The sequence below is a fragment of the Gossypium hirsutum genome, chromosome A01 (assembly GCF_007990345.1).
Source record: "Gossypium hirsutum isolate 1008001.06 chromosome A01, Gossypium_hirsutum_v2.1, whole genome shotgun sequence".
NCBI classification, from domain to species: Eukaryota; Viridiplantae; Streptophyta; class Magnoliopsida; order Malvales; family Malvaceae; genus Gossypium; species Gossypium hirsutum.
Window position 1 is genome coordinate 13552960 of NC_053424.1, and position 18578 is coordinate 13571537.

At 33.5% G+C, this 18578-nt stretch overlaps 1 protein-coding gene across 1 annotated transcript; it reads right to left on the minus strand.

The window, feature by feature from the left end:
* Nucleotides 1-1010: 1010 nt before the first annotated feature.
* Nucleotides 1011-3084, minus strand: LOC107916999 (desmethyl-deoxy-podophyllotoxin synthase). Its single transcript, XM_041076544.1, has 2 exons — nt 2091-3084; nt 1011-1869 (listed from the first exon to the last, which is right to left on the minus strand). The coding sequence occupies exons 1-2, from the start codon at nt 2517-2519 to the stop codon at nt 1261-1263; spliced, it is 1038 nt and encodes a 345-aa protein (XP_040932478.1). The 5' UTR covers nt 2520-3084; the 3' UTR covers nt 1011-1260.
* Nucleotides 3085-18578: the final 15494 nt, after the last annotated feature.

Below are 18578 nucleotides of genomic sequence, written 5' to 3' on the forward strand. Positions count from 1 at the left end.
AAGCAACAACTCCAATTTAGAATTTGATTTTACAATCTTTTCACTGCCATGTGAAATACATATATTTTAACTATTTAACACATGGTGATAAGTGATTATAGGAATGGCAAAATTCAAACCATTCAATAGATTTTGTACTCAAAACTAAACTATTTACTCAAATTTCTAATGAAAAATGCAATTTTATAACCAAATATTCAAAGTCTCATTGGATACCCAACTTTGTAAAAAAAAATTTAAAATGTAAAAAATTATTAATCAAAAATTGTAAAATTTATAATGCCAAAAAATAATTTTATAATTTTTATAATTTTTAATTAAAAAATTTTACAATATTTTAAGAATTTTTACAAAATTAGGTTTCCAATATACCTTTGAGTATTTGGTTAGAAATTTATGTTTTTATTAGGAATTTAAGTAAATAGTTTATAGTATTTGTAATTGTAGTTGTTAGAAGCTTATAAGAATTTATGAAAGCTCATGAAAAATTTATATTAGGAAGCTTACTCAAAAATTTCTCGACTTTGAGTTAAATTAAGCATGAAGAAGATAGGTATAGGAGAGAGAATGGAAAGGGAAAAAAAAGAATGAAAGAATAAAGAAAGAAATAATTAAAAAAATTAACTGCGAAATAGATGAGTTTAATAGTAGAATGATTTGTTTCATTAATTCTTTTAACATTAATGACCAACTAGACAAAAAAAAAATAGAATAATCCAAATAAAAATTACCCTAGTTTATTCAGAAAAAAAAAATAGCTTCCCAAAATTTGGAATTTCAAGGTGGCTAAACTTAAATACAAAGTTTCTCGATTCTCCCAATTGTCGTTATTTACTCAAAACTATATTGTTGAGTTGCCAACCTAATCTTAAAGAAACAACCCAATATTTCAATTTAAACAGGGAAATACATTGTCAGCTGAATAATAATACACTTGTCTTTTCAATATGCTCCTACCTCAAGGTAAAAATTAAAGGGAACATTATTCAAACACGAATTAGAAAAAAAAAAAGCAACAACTCCAATTTGGAATGTGATTTCACAATCTTTTCACTACAATGTGAAATACATATATTTTTCACTACAATGTGAAATACATATATTTTAACTATTTAACACATAGTGGTAAATGATTATAAAGATAGTAAAATTCAAACCATTCGGTGAATTTTGTAGTGATCCACCTCGAATAGAGTAGATTAATTTTTTATAATTAAATAGGTTTAGTAAAATTGACCCACCTCACTCCATTGTCATTTCTCAGTGATACGGAATGGGAATAATGTGGAGCTCGTTTTTTCTTCTAACAGAAACACCAAAAGCCTCAGTCATGTCTAGATCCTCATTTTTCATTCCATTAGGGAGTTTCCAATCAAATTGGGATAGTAATTTTGCAAGGGAAAGCTCGACAACAGCCATACCATATGACATGCCAGGACATATCCTCCTTCCAGCACCAAATGGAATAAACTCGAAGTTAGTCCCTTTATAGTCAACTGAACCATCGATGAATCTCTCTGGATAGAACCTCTCGGCTTCATTCCAGTAGTTGGAATCTCTTCCAATTGCCCATGCATTAACAATCACTCTGGTCTTGGCTGGTATCTCATATCCATTAATCTCACAGCTCTCACTATTTTCTCTTGGAATTAGCAAAGGTAGAGGTGGGTGTAATCTTAGAGTTTCCTTTATAACCAACTTCAAGTACTTCAGTTCATGAAGGTTTGACTCATTAACATCCCCTGTTTTATCATAGAGTTTCCTCACCTCGGCTTGTGCTTTTCCAAGGATCCTAGGATTTTTCATCATTTCCGACATTGCCCATTCTGCTAGAGTTGAAGATGTCTCAGTTCCACCCATGAGAATGTCCTGAAATGAAGTTCTACTTAGTTACGGTACAAAACATCTTTTTACAGTTTTCAAGCAACTAAAAGAAGCAAGGAGTCATATATTTGAACACTGAATAAATCTTGCTTCCCAATGATATCAACCTGAAGCTTGAAGTAATTTGATGTTTGAGCATGTTAAATTTATAGGACTATATAAACCCATATATAAACACGCAAGATATGATATATCAAACCACTAACCAGGATAACAGCTTTGATATTGTCAGTTGTTAAGGGAAACTCAAGTCCTCCATGATCCTGAAGATTCAGAAGAACATCAACTAGATCCTCTGTTACATCAACACTGTCCTTCGGATTTGCATTGCTATCATGGTGAAACCTCTCAAGTTCGGCTCTCATCCCACTGAGCTCCGGAAGAAATTTGATGGATGGAAACAGATCAGCAATATTAAAACCAGCCATTGCTTCCACGAATTTCTTCAGAAATGAAATGAATGCTTCGTGTTTCTTGCACCTTCCAGCGAAAGCAGTCCTTAAAGTGATGTTATATGATAAATTGCATAACATTTCTCCAAGGTTGATTTCCTTTCCTGTCTTAGAAAATATGGATCTAATTAAACTTGACACCTGCTCTTCTCTGACTGAACGGAATGATTGTACACGTTTCATACTGAGCAGCTCCAATGTGCAAACTTTTCGAAGTTGCCTCCAACTGCTTCCATATGGTGCAAAAGCAATATCTGAAAGATTTTATAATACGATTTCTGCACCAAGGAGAAAGGGCCTGTTAGCAAAACTGATATCATGTGTTCTCATCACTTCTTTAGCAGCCTCTGGAGAAGAAACAACAACGTGAGATAATTCACCAAGTTGTAGGTGAATCAGGGAACCATGTCTTTTGGCTAATTCCGTCAAGCGCTGATGGGGAAGAGCAAACATTAAAAGATGCAAGTGCCCTATAATAGGTAGTTTCCATGGGGCAGGAGGTAGATTTTTGGGTGTTTCTTTTATTTTGGATCTCATCCATAGCTTAAACACCATGAAAATGAACACAAGGAAGGTGAAGGACAAGGGGAGCAACTTATCCATGGTAAACTTATGCAAGACTTATCTGTTCATGTGTTGCTGAGAAAATTTCATTTCTTCTTAAATTATGCAGGTTTCTGATATTGAAATATGCTTTCCTGACAAAGATGATGCCCTACAAAAATTATCGTTTGCACCAGAACATGACAAAATTGAATTATTTTGTTGGTACAATATTGCAATTTCGTATTTGATAAATAACAATGCCGGGGCTACGCCGGGGCCTAAAATGGGAAATCATTTAGTTTTAGAAAACTACCCAAATGAACACTAGAATCTGATATTGAAGACAATAAAATTTACTTTCAATGCGATTGGAAATATATCACAAAGAAGCAACCATAGAATATAATACTCAAAAAAATGAATAACTAATAAAATGTACGGATTTAAATTAATTAATAATAATACAAAATATATATTATATTAAAATAAAAAAATATATCATATTATGAGTATATGGAACATTAGATTAAAAATAATAAATTTGCTACAATTGTTTATAATTACGTTACTATCAATTTTAAATTAGTGTTGAACTAACTCATGATAATAACTTAATCAATAGTATCATCAATACTAAATTTTGTCACACTCTCTTTTTGAGTGTAAGAAAATATTCTATAAAATATTTTTTTAAAATTTATTTAATAATGTCTTTAACACTATAGAATACATATTCGATCATTAGATTTGTAATAATATAAAAGTATATAAAAAAAGTGTCATAGTATTAATATTAATTATAATTTAAAAGAATCAATATTTCTATAATTTTATAATTATGTTGGTGACCCAATTAAGAGTAACAATAACTCAGTAAAGTGACCCGATTAAAGGTGACATTGATTTAATTAAGTGCTTAAATATAAGTATTATATTATATTAAATTATATATACAATCGCTGGTAAAAAATACATAAAAATTGGAATGTATAAAATATATTATAATAAAGTTTTGGTTGAAAAAAAATTGTTGAGCGGTAAAATCAAAATTTTATTAATATAAAAGGCATTGATTTAAATCCTCGAAATGCAAATTTTTGGGTGTCTCCTTCATTTTGGATCTCAGCTTAAACACCATGAAAATGAAGAGGAAGGTGAATGACAATGGCAGCAACTTATCCATGGTAAAACTATGCAGGACTAGAGGGAAAACTGTTCAAGCATGGCTGAAAAACTGTCATTTCTTCCTACTTTATACAGGTTCTTCATATGTTGATACCAGCTAGCCTATCAAAAATGTTGACGACAAATTGAACTGTTGAATTTTTCACACAGGAAGAAAAATAGAAATAAATTATCAGGATAAAATATGAGACTCTTGTTGAAGCTAAAGCAACAAAGCAATAATTCCGGAAAAAGAATGAAGTAAGTTTGAGATTCAAGGACTTGAAAGTTAAAACCAAACGAACAAAAGCAAAAAGGATGAGAAATTGAGAGAACAAAATTGGTTGTTCTCCTTACATTGATCATCCATATATGATGTACAGATAAAGAACTATTACATTTGAAGAACAATAAATTTAACTTGTAGAAGTGAACAAACATTAAATACATCCTAATGATAACCTATAACCTGTCTAAAACTGGAAAGTACTTGACCAACTTCATCTAGTCAAAAAGTTTTTTGTCAAATCATATACAGATCGCTTGTTACAAAAACATACTTCATCCGGATAACATACGTATAAATGTAGCTTCTTTATTTTATCCGGGTAACATACATACTGCTGTTTGTTGCCACCTTTAACACGAACAACTTGGCAAAGCAAGGAAAGGCGGCAAGCTTGGTTCGGCATGATTCTACAAACTCTAAGCTAATGGATAAGAATTACGGCTAGTTTGAAGTTTCATGAAGATAAGAAGTGTGGCGGCTGCTTCTAAATCGGTTAACTATGCTATACATGTAAGTAAGGTATGTGTGTGCATGTGAAGTATCAGCCAAGTGTAAAATACTAGCAGCAGCTAGTAATCGTGAGAAAGAAAATATTGGTATTATTGTCTAATAATTGTGTTAGTAATAAAGTTATTTGGATTATATGTTTACTAGGCTTCCAACAAAAAAACTGTTATTTGTATGGATGCGTTTTATAAACTTAACCTTGCTGGGCAGCACATGGTAAAATTGAAAATTTTTATGGCTACAATCTTGGAATATGGTAATGAAGTAACTTTTGTTTTATGGCTGAGCTACCGTTGTTTGGTATTCTTCCAACCATCTATTGGTGATTCTCTCTTATTTTTCTTTCGTTTCATTGCTCTCTTACCATTTTCAATATTTCAGACCTAAGGTCAGCAGTGGCATCAAAGCTTAGAATTCCTAGCTAGATTAGACAGAGTGACTACTCTTGTTTATAAAAAAAAGTAGGGGTTGGAAAATTCTAAAAAGAGCCTCTAAAATATAATGTGGGCTTCCTTAAAAATATAGTCACCGTTAGATAAAAAAAATTAAAATCTAAACCATTGAATTTCTTAAAAGAAAAAAAAAACCCAGATATCTTGGTTTCAAGTGAAATTGTTTAAAAATAATTAAGTAAATACTTAAAATATAAAATAAAGTTTAAAAAAAATTAAGTAATTAGTGAATAATAGAAGAATTACTTAATATGAAAAATGTTTCTAAAAATTACTTAAATTAAGGAATAATTACTTAATACATGAAATGTTGCTTAAAACATGAAAAGATTTTTTTAAAAGTTAAGTAATTCGTAAATTATAAACGAATCACTTAATACATGAAAATTTTCTAACATAAAAAAGTTTCTAAGAAATTAAATAATTCTTAAATCATGTAAAATTACTTAAAACATAAACGAATATTACGTAAAACATGAAGTAGTTTCTAAGAAATTAAGTTATTCTTAAATTATGAAAGAATTACTTAATACACAAAATGTTACTTAAAACATGAAAAGGTTTCCAAGAAATTAAGTAATTCATAAAATTAGAAAGTGTTACTTAATATATAAACTGTTGGTTTTTAAAAAAATTAAATTATTCATAAATCATGGAAAAATTACTTAATACATGAAAATTTTTCTATGAAATTAAGTAATTCCGAAATCATGGGATAATTACTTAATACATTAAATATTACTTGAATCATGAAATCGTGTCTAAAGAATTAAGTAATTCATAAATCATGGAAGAATTACTTAATACATGAAACATATGAAACATTACTTGCATCATGAAATGGTTTCTTAAGAAATTAAATAATTTCTAAACTACAAAAGAATACTTAATACATGAAATACTACTGGAAAAATGAAAGAATATTCTTTATATTTATTATCTTGTTTGTTTCATGGGAAGATTGCTTATAATTGACGTATTACGTTAGTAAGTCTTGATCCTTTATAAATTGATAAGACTTGCATAATTGATATACTGAACTAAGAGCACTTATTCTTGTTCATTGAAGAATGTTTCTTTTAAGTGTATTGAGTGAAAAATCAAGTGTATTACTTTGTTGAAGTCCTACGTTTTCAGGGGGAAGACTTTGAGGAAGCTTGATAGGCTCAAGGCCTGATACGATACATCAGCATGAAGCCTAACACGAAACCTACTAGGCTCAAGGCTTGCTATGATATTGCCGGTACAACTCAATTCTATTGTTTATTTTCGTCAATCAACATTCAATATTACAACACCATAACTCGACACATTAGCTTTTCTTCAATTTAGATACGTTTGATTCGTTTCTTGGTCAAAATAATAATTTTCATTCAATTAAACCATTCAAATAACTCAATATAATTAATAAAATTTATAATCCTCATCAATGAGAAATTTAAATAATTATCTCCAATATTTTACCTTTTATGCAATTTAGTCCCTAAACCCAAAATATGCAAATTTATCATTTTTAGCTAAAATTCATATTAGCCACATTTTATAGGATTCCTAAACAACCTATATTCATGAAAATTTCAAATTAAATCCAATAAATTTTACATTTTTAACAAATTAATCCTTAAACATCAAAGTCATCAAAAACCACTTAAGAAAATAGTTATATTTAATTACAAACTTTAATAATTTATCAATTAAAAAAACCAAACACCTTAAAATAATTCATGGAAAATCCCTAAACCTTTAACAGTTTTACAAATTGACCCCGAGCTAGATAGATTAAACTAATACAAAATTAAAAATATAAAAATTACTAAAAATAGGCTCGAAAACACACCATGCACGAGATTTTAACTTAGCCGAAAGCTTTGGCTTTTAATTCAGGTAGGAATCCGCTGCTAATTCCTTTGGGGGAAGATGACATTGTTTTCATCTTTTTTTAAACTTAATTTATTATTTAATTACCATTTTACCCTTATGTTACTAACTTATAAAATGATAAAACCATGCCCATAATCGTCTATCGATGAACTTGATATAATTATCCACTAAGTCCTTTAATTTAAGATTTCATAGTCATTTGACCCCTTTATCATATAAAAGTAAACTTTTGCATCTTTTACAATTTAGTACTTTTCATTTAATTAATTATTTAAACGTTAAAATTTCTTAACCAAATTTTAATATAACATTAATAACACTCCGTAAACATTTAATAAAATATTTATGGGCTCGATTTATAGAAAAAAGGTGCCGAAACCTTATTTCCCAAAATCACTCAACTTTAAGCATTTACCACTTGAACCTAATTATCCATTCAAATAACATAAATTATCAAATAAAAATTTATCATACTATATTTGACTCGTAAATATTAAAAATAATTTTAATATTTACAAACCACTCATCAGATTTGTGATCTTGAAACCACTGTCTCTGAAAAACGAGCTATTACAAATATTAAACATATTTTCTCAAAAATTTACCAGGGGTCAAACTGTCATGATTTTACCAGGGTAAAATTGAGATGAAAAATTTATTTAATATAAATATATTGAAGTTTATTTTGCGAAATATAAAAACAGAATCAGGTTGGATCAAATTTTAAGAAAAGTCTAGGAAGCACTTGTAATTGGATTCATTATGAGAGAGGCCCAAAATCCCCTCATGGAATATGAAAGGGCAGCAACCCTAGTAGGAATACTAGGGGATGTCATCCACCCTACTCCTACTCTAATTAGGAAGCTTTTCTAGTTGAAATAAACTTCTACAACTCAACAGAGGTTTGACTTTCTCTTTCTAAAAATAGATGACGCCGGTAGAGCTATTTACACAACTTTGAGAGATTGTTACTCAACTAAAAATAGAGAGAATTTATTCTCAATTATCAAATATATTTTTCTAGAATAACAATTCTACTGGTTTCTATTAAAGAAGAGAGAATTTTCGTTTTCACCCAAAAAAGAAAAAATAAAATTTTTCTAGTTCTGTCTTTTGATTCAATTGGTTCGATCCCACATTCATAGCAATTCGTGGTACGAGAATAACGAAAAAGATCATTTGGTTGAAGCCAAGAAACATCAAGGATCCGTTTATCTGAAAACATAGGTATGATTTCGGTTTAAGGTTTATTGTTATAAATATTACAAACCAGGTTGATTTTCAAAATTTTAATTTTTTGTTATGTAAGAAAACTGTTTTCAAATTGGATTTTTTCCAACAACTACATCAACTCTTCCCTGAAGGCTTTTAGCTATTCTTTTACAAAAATGTTGTTGTTGCCTTGAGAATGCTAGGATACTACCAGAAGGTCTATATTATTCCTATGAAGGAGATTCAAATTATTATGTTTGCATTCTCCACGGAATGTAGAATAAGCTTCGTCTTCTTAACGACCTGGGTTTTCTCGCTTAGGACCTCCCAAACAACTCTTAGCTTAACAATATGTTTGATCGCGTGATTCGTAACAAGTAATAAATATTTATAATGAAGATCAAACCTAAACTAACTATTATCACGACGAAAAGGCAAGCGCACCTATCGAACAATAGTATAGTAATGGCAAGACCGGGATATCGTACCCAAGGGAACCAAAAGTACTAGTTGTTAGAATTAAGTGACCCAAATTCTTATTTAAATAAAATACGATGGAAAATAAAATAAAAGTAAAATCCATATAGAACTAGACTACTTCTTTTATTTTATTTTAGAATAAGGTTTTTAAACCTTATTAAACTCCATCTATGTTATATTGATTAGGATAAGGTATTTCAATCCTACTAGAATATGGCTTTGCAAGCCTATAAATAGAAATAGTCTATTCCTCTTGTATTTTGAGTCAAATTTTTCGACATACTGAATTTTCTTCTCCTCTGCCCGTGGTTTTTTCCCGAAAGGGTTTCCACGTAAAATTTTTGTGTTCTTTATTTTATTTTATTTTATTTTTCACAAATTGGTATCAGAGCGTCTGGGTTATTCATCTCGATCACGGTAATGACGTCTTTGAAGTATGAAATTCCGCTGTTGGATCGCAACACTAGATTTGCGTTGTGGCAAATTAAGATGCAAGCAGTTCTTGCACAGATGGATCTAGAGGATGCCCTGCTAGGGATAGATAAGCTGCCTTCGACATTAACAGATGAAGAGAAGAAGCGTAAGGATCGAAAGGCATTAACACAATTACATCTGCATTTATCCAACAAAATTTTGTAGGATGTGATGAAAAAGAAAATTGCCGCTGCATTATGGAAGAGGCTAGAACAAATATGTATGTCGAAAACTCTAACAACCAAGTTGCATATGAAGCAGCGCCTTTATGCTCATCGTTTGGAGGAAGATGCGTCTGTACACGAACACTTAACAGTGTTTAAAGAAATTCTCTCAAACTTGGAGGCCATGGAGGTTCAGTATGATAAGGAAGATCTAGGTTTGATTCTACTTTGTTCGTTGCCCCTGTCTTATTCAACCTTTAGAGACACGATTTTATATAGCTGTGAGTCTCTCACAGTTGATGAGGTTTATGATTCTTTAACCTCGTATGATAAGATGAAGTATCTTGTGGTTAAACCCGACTCTCAGGGAGAGGGTCTCATTGTTCGTGGGAGACAAGATCAGAATGCTGATGATGATCGTGGTAGGACACAGGAACGAAATCATCGTGGTAAATCTCAGGGTAGATTGAAGTCTTCAAACAGAGGTAAAACTTGTAAATTCTACAAGAAGAAAGGGCACATTAAATCTGAGTGCTATAAGCTACAAAATAAGATTAAAAGGGAGGCTGCGAATCAAAAGGGAAAACAACCAGAAAATTCCGGTGAAGCTGATGTTGTAGAAGACTACAGCGATGGTGAACTTCTAGTCACTTCTGTCAATGATTCTAAAGTAAGCGAGGAGTGGATACTTGATTCAGGCTGCACCTTCCACATGAGTTCCAATCGGGATTGGTTTACAACTTACGAAACAGTATCTGAAGGTGTTGTTTTGATGGGAAATAATGCTTCGTGTAAAATCGCAGGTGTTGGAACAATTAAAGTTAAGATGTTTGATGGAGTTGTCAGAATACTTAGTGACGTGCGGCATGTTCCAAAATTGAAAAGAAATTTAATTTCGTTGAGTACTCTTGATTGAAAATGGTACAGATACACAGCTGAAAGGGTCTCTTGTTGTGATGAAAGGGCAGAGAAAGATTGCCAAGTTATATGTTTTACAAGGTTCTACTGTTACTGATGATGCAGCTGTCGCTTCCTCTTCCTTGTCAGATGATGATATTACTAAACTTTGGCATATGCGCCTGGGGCATATGAGTGAGAATGGCATGGCAGAATTAAGCAAAAGAGGACTTCTTAATGGGCAAAGAATTTGCAAACTGAATTTCTGTGAGCACTGTGTTTTTGGGAAGAAAAAGAGAGTTCGATTCACTAGAGGAATCCATAACACGAAGGGAACGTTGGAGTACATTCATTCTGATCTGTGGGGGCCATCCAGAGTGCCTTCGAGAGGTGGAGCTAATTATATGCTAACATTTATTGATGATTTTTCCAGAAAAGTTTGGGCGTTTTTCCTGAAGTAGAAAAGTGATGTGTTTTCCGCATTTAAGTCTTGGAAAATTATGATTGAAAAACAAAAGGGAAAACAGATAAAATATCTCCACACAGACAATGGCTTAGAGTTTTGTTCTGATGAGTTTAATAGATTGTGCAAGTCAGAAGGGATCATGAGACACTTGACAGTTCGTCATACTCCACAGCAAAACGGCGTTGTAGAACGAATGAACAGAACGATCATGGAGAAGGTTCGATGTATGTTGTCAAATGCCAACTTACCGAAGGCATTTTGGGCAGAAGCGGCCTCTACTACATGTTTTTTGATCAACCGATCTCCATCCGTTGCCATTGAGAAAAAGACTCCACAAGAGGTATGGTCTGGTAATCCTGCTAATTATTCTGATTTAAAGATTTTGGGGTGTCCTGCGTATGCTCATGTTGATAATGGAAAATTGGAACCGAGATCTATTAAATGCATTTTTCTTGGTTGTAAAGCTAGTGTAAAAGGGTATAAGTTATGGTGTCCTGAAAATAGAAAAGTTGTGATTAGCAGAGATGTTGTTTTTGATGAAACTGCTATGCTACCTAACTTATCTCTTAAAGACTCTTCCAATAAAGAAAATCAAAAGCAGGTGGAGCATCAGATTAATATAGAGTCAACTCCTCAAGCCAGAACAAAAATTGAGAATAGAGTTGCTTTTTCACCACAATACTCTATCGCCAAAAACAGAACTAGAAGAGAAATTAAACCTCCAAAGAAGTATGCCGAGGTTGATCTAGTTGCTTATGCTTTAAATGTGACTGAAGATATAAATGCGAATCAAGAGCCATCTAATTATTCTGAGGCGGTTAGCTGTGAAGACTCAGAAAAGTGGATGTTTGCTATGCAAGAAGAGATGGAATCACTCCACAAAAATAGAACATGGGACCTTGTGAAACTTCCTAAAGGTAAAAAGGCTGTTCATTGTAAATGGGTGTTTAAAAAGAAAGAAGGGACTTTAGGAGTTGAAGAACCCAGATATAAAGCAAGGCTTGTTACAAAGGGTTACAGTCAAATTCCAGGAGTGGACTTCATAGATGTGTTCTCTCCAGTTGTTAAGCATAGTTCGATTTGAGCTTTGCTTGGTATTGTGGCCATGCATGATTTGGAGCTTGAGTAGTTAGATGTAAAAGCTGCATTTCTGCATGGAGAACTTGAGGAAGATATTTACATGCAACAACCAGAGGGTTTTATAGTCTCGGAAAAAGAGGACTATGTTTGCTTGCTGAGAAAGTCCCTTTACGGTTTGAAATAGTCACCAAGACAGTGGTACAAGAAGTTTGATTCCTTTATGACTTCTCATGATTTCAAAAGAAGTAGTTTAGACAGTTGTGTTTACTTTAAGAAAAACAGTGATGGTTCTTTTGTGTATCTACTTCTTTATGTTGATGACATGTTGATAGCAACAAAAGATAAAGGAGAGATAAGAAAGGTTAAAGCCCAACTAAGTGAAGAATTTGAGATGAAAGATTTAGGAACAGCAAAGAAGATACTTGGTATGGAGATTCTCAGAGATAGAAAAGCAAGTAAATTGTACCTAAGTCAGAAGGGGTACATTGAGAAAGTTCTTTACAGGTTCAATATGCAGAGTGCTAAGCCTGTTAGTACTCCTTTAGCAGCCTATTTCAGACTTTCATCGGCCTTGTCTCCTCAATCAGATGATGAGATTGAGTACATGTCACATGTTCCATACTCTAGTGCAGTGGGATCTCTCATGTATGCTATGGTTTGTTCACGTCCAGATTTATCATATGCAGTCAGTGCAGTTAGCAGATATATGGAAAATCCCGGTAAAGAACATTGGAAAGCAGTTCAGTGGATTTTAAGATACTTACGAGGCACTACTGATGTTTGTTTACAGTTTGGAAGAACTAAAGATGGAGTTATAGGGTATGTTGATGCTGATTTTGCTAGAGACCTTGATAGAAGAAGATCTCTCACAGGTTACGTCTTTACAATCAAGGTTGTGCAATTAGTTGGAAAGCCACTTTGCAAACTACAGTCGCTTTGTCTACCACTGAAGCTGAGTACATGGTGATTACTGAGGCTTGTAAAGAAGCTATTTGGTTGAAGGGACTATTTAGTGAACTCAATGAAGACCTTCAAATCAGCACAGTATTTTGTGACAGTCAGAGTGCCATCTTTCTTACAAAAGATCAAATGTTTCATGAGAGAACAAAACACATTGATATTCGGTATCATTTTGTTCGTGATATTATTGCTCGTGTTGATATTGTTGTGAGAAAAATTAGTACTCATGAAAATCCTGCAGATATGATGACTAAGTCACTTCCTATAACCAAGTTTGAACATTGCAGATATGTAAGAAAACTGTTTTCAAACTGGATTTTTTCCAACAACTACATCAACTCTTCCCTGAAGGCTTTTAGCTATTCTTTTACCAAAATGTTGTTGTTGCCTTGGGAATGCTAGGATACTGCCAGAAGGTCAATATTATTCCTATGAAGGCCATTCAAATTATTATGTCTGCATTCTCCATGGAATGTAGACTAAGCTTTGTCTTCTTAACGACCTAGGTTTTCTCGCTTAGGACTTCCCAAACAACTCTTAGCTTAACAATATGTTTGATCGCGTGATTCGTAACAAGTAATAAATATTTATAATGAAGATCAAACCTAAACTAACTATTATCATGACGAAAAGGCAAGCGCACCTATCGAACAATAGTATAGTAATGGCAAGACTAGGATATCGTACCCAAGGGAACTAAAAGTACTAGTAATAACTATCTTTTTATTATTTAACCTAGAGATAAGGAGGGGTTGTTTATTAAACTAATTAAATAAACTTAATTAACTAATTAAACTAAAGCAAAGAGACAATTTGGAAAAAAGGCTTGAAGAAAAGTAATTGATAAAGATGACACCCAAGGAGGAATCCACCTAGATTTCACTTGTTATCTGACTCTGAACCAGATGATTTATTCACTTGACTTGATCCGTGAGACTCCCTAACCTATATTATTATCTTTTTCGAGACTAATAACGTCTAACCCTCAGTTGAATTAATCAAAATATCTTTCTTAATTAAAACCCCTAGGGAAGTAGTAAATCGATCTATGGACTCCCATATTAGGTTTCACACTAATCCGGCAAAATCGCGTAACCCTATTTTTAGGCGTTCGATCAACTTCACTTAATTATGCCAAATCTACTCTTAGACAGGGACTTTTTCTCCTCTGCATAAGTATATCAAATAATGAATTAATACCCAGAATATTAACTCAAGCATTAAAAACACATAATTAAGAACAAATCAAGTATTTATCATACAGTTCAGGTAATAATAACAAGATCCATCATAGGTTTCAACCCCCTTAGGTATCTAAGGGGTTTAGTTCATAATAAAATAAAAGTACATCTCAAAAGTATGAAAATAACAAACATAAAGAAAACTCTAAAACCCTTAAAGGAATTCTGAGAGAGATCTTCAGTCTTGGAGTAGCTCCGGCTTTTGGGATGGATCATCTGGCTTTCTTCAAGTAATTTCCGGCGTGCGGTTCTGTACTCTAGAAAAGTTCTGGAGAGAGCCCCACTTCTAAGTCATACTTAGGGTGTTTATATAGGTTTTGGATTGGCTTTCTTCCTCCCTAAGTATCTTTTTCTGTGTAAAATACAACTCTTTGAAAAAGGGACACGCCTGTGTGCCACGGCCGTGTGACGTGATTTCCAGGCAGTGTTCGATCCGTTAAATTGCACACGGGTATGTGGGTCAATGGCCAGGCCGTGTGAATCGTAAACACCTTGGTCGACACCCTCGAAAGACACGGGCGTGTGAGCTGCCCGTGTGGCAAGGCTTAGGCCGTGTCATCTTCTCAATTTGGTCCGTTTTGTCCCTTTATGGCTCCTTTTGACTCTTGGTGCTATCCTGAGTACAAAACATGAAATAACCGAATTAAGAGCCCGAAAATCCATAAATCTAGTAATTAACATCCATAAATATTCTAGGTATTTGGGGTAAAAATATGTATAATTTGGCGTTTATCAATGTTGCTTATTCTAGGTTTTCCTTTAATCAAGGATGTGTTGCAACTCTTCCTATTCTTTAAAGAAATGCTTTTATTAGGAAAACTACTCTTCTAAACGTCGTAGCTACTCTTGGGTTTTAAAGTCATTGGGTTAAGGGCCTGAAGCTTGTTGATGAGAGCCTTGATCTAGTGGGATAGAGGTTATAGTTGGTGAAAATAGTGTAGTTGTAACACCCCTAACCCGTATCTATCGCCAGAGTAAGTTTACGAGGTATTACCGATCAATTCACAACATATAGCATACATTTATCAAACATAAAGCATTCATTCTCATAAATCATTCAACATAATCACATTGTCCCTTATAAGGGCCTACGAAGCCTTAAACATGCTTCAGAAGTGGTTCGGGACTAAATCGATAACATATGAAAATTTTCGAAACTTAAAAAAAATTTCAGTCATACAGGGGTCACACACCTATGTGAACAGGCCCTGTGCCTCACACGGCTCCAGACACGCTCGTATCTTAGGCCGTGTGGAAACAGGGCATACATACTGACATGGGTCACACGGCCAACCACACGCCCGTGTGTCTAGCCAGTGTGCCCTTCAAAGTGGCCACACATGCCCGTATGCCAGGCTGTGTGCTAGCCTATGCCAAAACTGTAGGGTATACTGACTTATGCAACATGGCCAAGTCACACGCCCGTGTGCTAGGCCATGTGCCAATTAGAAATTATATTGACTTGTACCACACGGCCAGTCACACGCTCGTGTGTGAGACCGTGTGGAGCATACTGACTTTAATTCAATTTCATTACCAGGGGACACACAGCCATGCAACATGACCGTGTGTCACACACGGCTGAGACACACGCCCGTGTCTCTACCCGTGTGAACAAAAATAGGCCATTTCACCAAGCCATTTTGCCACCCATTTTGCACATACTTATACAAACCCAATTAGTACCATTTCAACGCACAAATGTGGAGCCAAAAGTCATCAACCAATACACAATCATACTATATCCATTTCAACCATTTCAACCATTTCAATACTCAATTCAATGCCATTTACCTATTCAAATACCTATCAATTCAACTTGCCTTATTATACATAATTCACATATATAATTCATATGGTTAAACCATTCCAATATGCATTATCAATTCAACATCATTCACTCAAAATAGGTCAATTACCTAACTAAAAAAAAGCCATTTTCACATCATTATACCTTAACAAATTCATCATCACAATTTAACTCAAATGGCCTAATTACATGTTCATCAAACATACCAAAATGACACAAGCCTATACATGTCATATACCATATATACATAACTTCAAAAGTACCAAAATAGATGTTTAATAGTGTGATGATGTTCCCTACGACTCCCAGATTTGAGCTAGCCTTGATTCATTATAAAACATAGAAAAATAACACAAAGTAAGCTTCATAGCTTAGTAAGCTCGTATGATATAAACTTAACTAATTACAAATACAACATTCATCAATCTAAACATATTATCATGTAATTTAAGATTACTAACAAACCTTTCAACTGCTTATTCATAAGTTTATATACAAATTTTTTAACTTCTTCGATTTTAAGCTCATAATATACATGTACATACCTGTACCTATCCATAACAAGTTCATACATACATGAAATGCCGTTGATTACTCAATGCCTTGCACACTAAGTGCCATACTTGATATCTCACATACTAAGTGCCACACTCGATATCTCGCACACTAAGTGCCACACATAGCCAAAGCTATCTCAAATCACACACTAAGTGCCATATATAGCCGAAACTATGTTGAATCGCACACTAAGTGCCATATATAGCCAAAGCTATGTCGAATTGCACACTAAGTGCCATATATAACTAAAGCTATGTCGTATCACACATTAAGTGCCATAAATAATCGATTTGTCGTCAAACATATCTGTAGTCTCGTATATATAATTTATGCAATATCAAAGCACTAAAAACATAATTATTACAATGATTAATACATACGAACTTACTTCAGATGCTAAAATAGTGAATCGAGTCAATTAGTCAATAACTTTATCTTTTCCCCGATCCCGGTCTGTATTTCGCTTTTCTTGATCTAATTGAGAAAAAATACCTAAGCCGAATGCAAAGCTTCTCCCATGGCTATTTCTTCTTCTTAAAATTGATTGAAGACATAAAGATGGACATAAAATTGTTTTTTTTATTTATTATATCATAATAACCAAATTACCAAATTAACCTTACTAATAAACCATTTAAAACACCTATTATATGCCCATAATTGTCCACCCCATAATTCAAATGGTTTAATTACCACTTAAGGCCAACATATTTAAAAGCCAAAGCTATTTGACACCTTTAACTAATAGAATAACACTTTTGCAGTTTACGTGATTTAGTCCTTTTTACCAAATTAAGCATTTAAACGGTAAAATTTCTTTACGAAACTTTCATGTAATTAATCTATCATGTAGTAGACCTTATTAAAATAATAAAATAAATATTTTGACTTCATATTTGTGGTCACAAAACTACTGTTCTAATTTGACTAAAAACGGGTTGATAAAGTAGTTGTAAGGCAGGTTACAACCTCTTACAAACAACAAGCTATTTGGTCCAAAAACCAGGGGTAGGAACACCTTGTGGTTGTTGATACTTCGTAGTAGCTGGTGGGATGAGAGTAGTTTGGCGAGTGATGCTTGTTAATGCAGTAAGAACAACTGGGCTAGAGACGTGGGGATCCTTTAAGGCTTTTCTCAGTTGCTTTAGAATGGAGAGAAGAGAACTTGCATACTACAAAAGTGTTCCTACAGGGTTAGAAGGAGAAAGAGTTTGGGTAAAGTTCAAGTCAGTAGGAGTTCTTGAGGCAGATGAAATGGGGGTGACGAGTGGAGCAAAAAAGTTGGTCTAATTGGTGAGGTCATTGGTCTGGTTGGTTTGGTTGAAAAGGTTTCCATTTTGAGATTGTGGAGCCATATTTTCCATACTCATTGCACCAATTGTTGATACAATAATACAACAAAGAGGAGATATGAAATAGAGAGTGTTAATTTTTGTGAAGGTCAGTTCACCTAATTGGGGCGAAGAGTCAGAGGTTATAAAGAGTGAAAATGATCAGAGTATAAAGGTTGAGGGTTAAATGTGAATTAACATAATGTAAGCTTGGTATATTTGAGATTTGATCATTTCTTGTTCCTAGGTGTGTTTATAGGTGAGGGTTTCGCGTAAGTTCATGTTAACATGTTGGACTTGCCATTAAATCATCATTATGGAACGTGTGGGGTGGATGACTTCGATGGGACAAGGATGTTTATAATGAGACAAATCTTGTCATTTATTCTGACTTGATGGTATGGAACAATTAAGCCTACATGGTATTTGGTAATTAACTACTTCACGTTCCCAATGAAGACTTTGAGACCTGGAAAATAGATGATCTGCACCTGTTTGGATGGTCATCCTGAAAGGGAAAACACGCAGGTGACCTCCTGGTTAGCTTATTGCAGGCTTACTATTTGGCTTCTTTTCTAGCTCACCACGTGTTTTAGCTCAAATGGGGGTATAACAGAGGAGTCCAGCTGTTAGTGGATAATAGACTAAGCTAATATGTATGCACAAGACTTGTGTAAGGGGGTTTCTTGGATGTCACAAGGTCTTTCACAATGTACTTATTTTTTGGTTT

Bases quoted from the DNA above. Each gene is read 5' to 3' on its own strand.
- LOC107916999 (XM_041076544.1), bottom strand. From the start codon at position 2,519: ATGAAACGTGTACAATCATTCCGTTCAGTCAGAGAAGAGCAGGTGTCA. The intron at 1,870-2,090 runs GTTAGTGGTTTG...ACTTCATTTCAG, and splicing joins ATATCAAAGCTGTTATCCTG to GACATTCTCATGGGTGGAAC.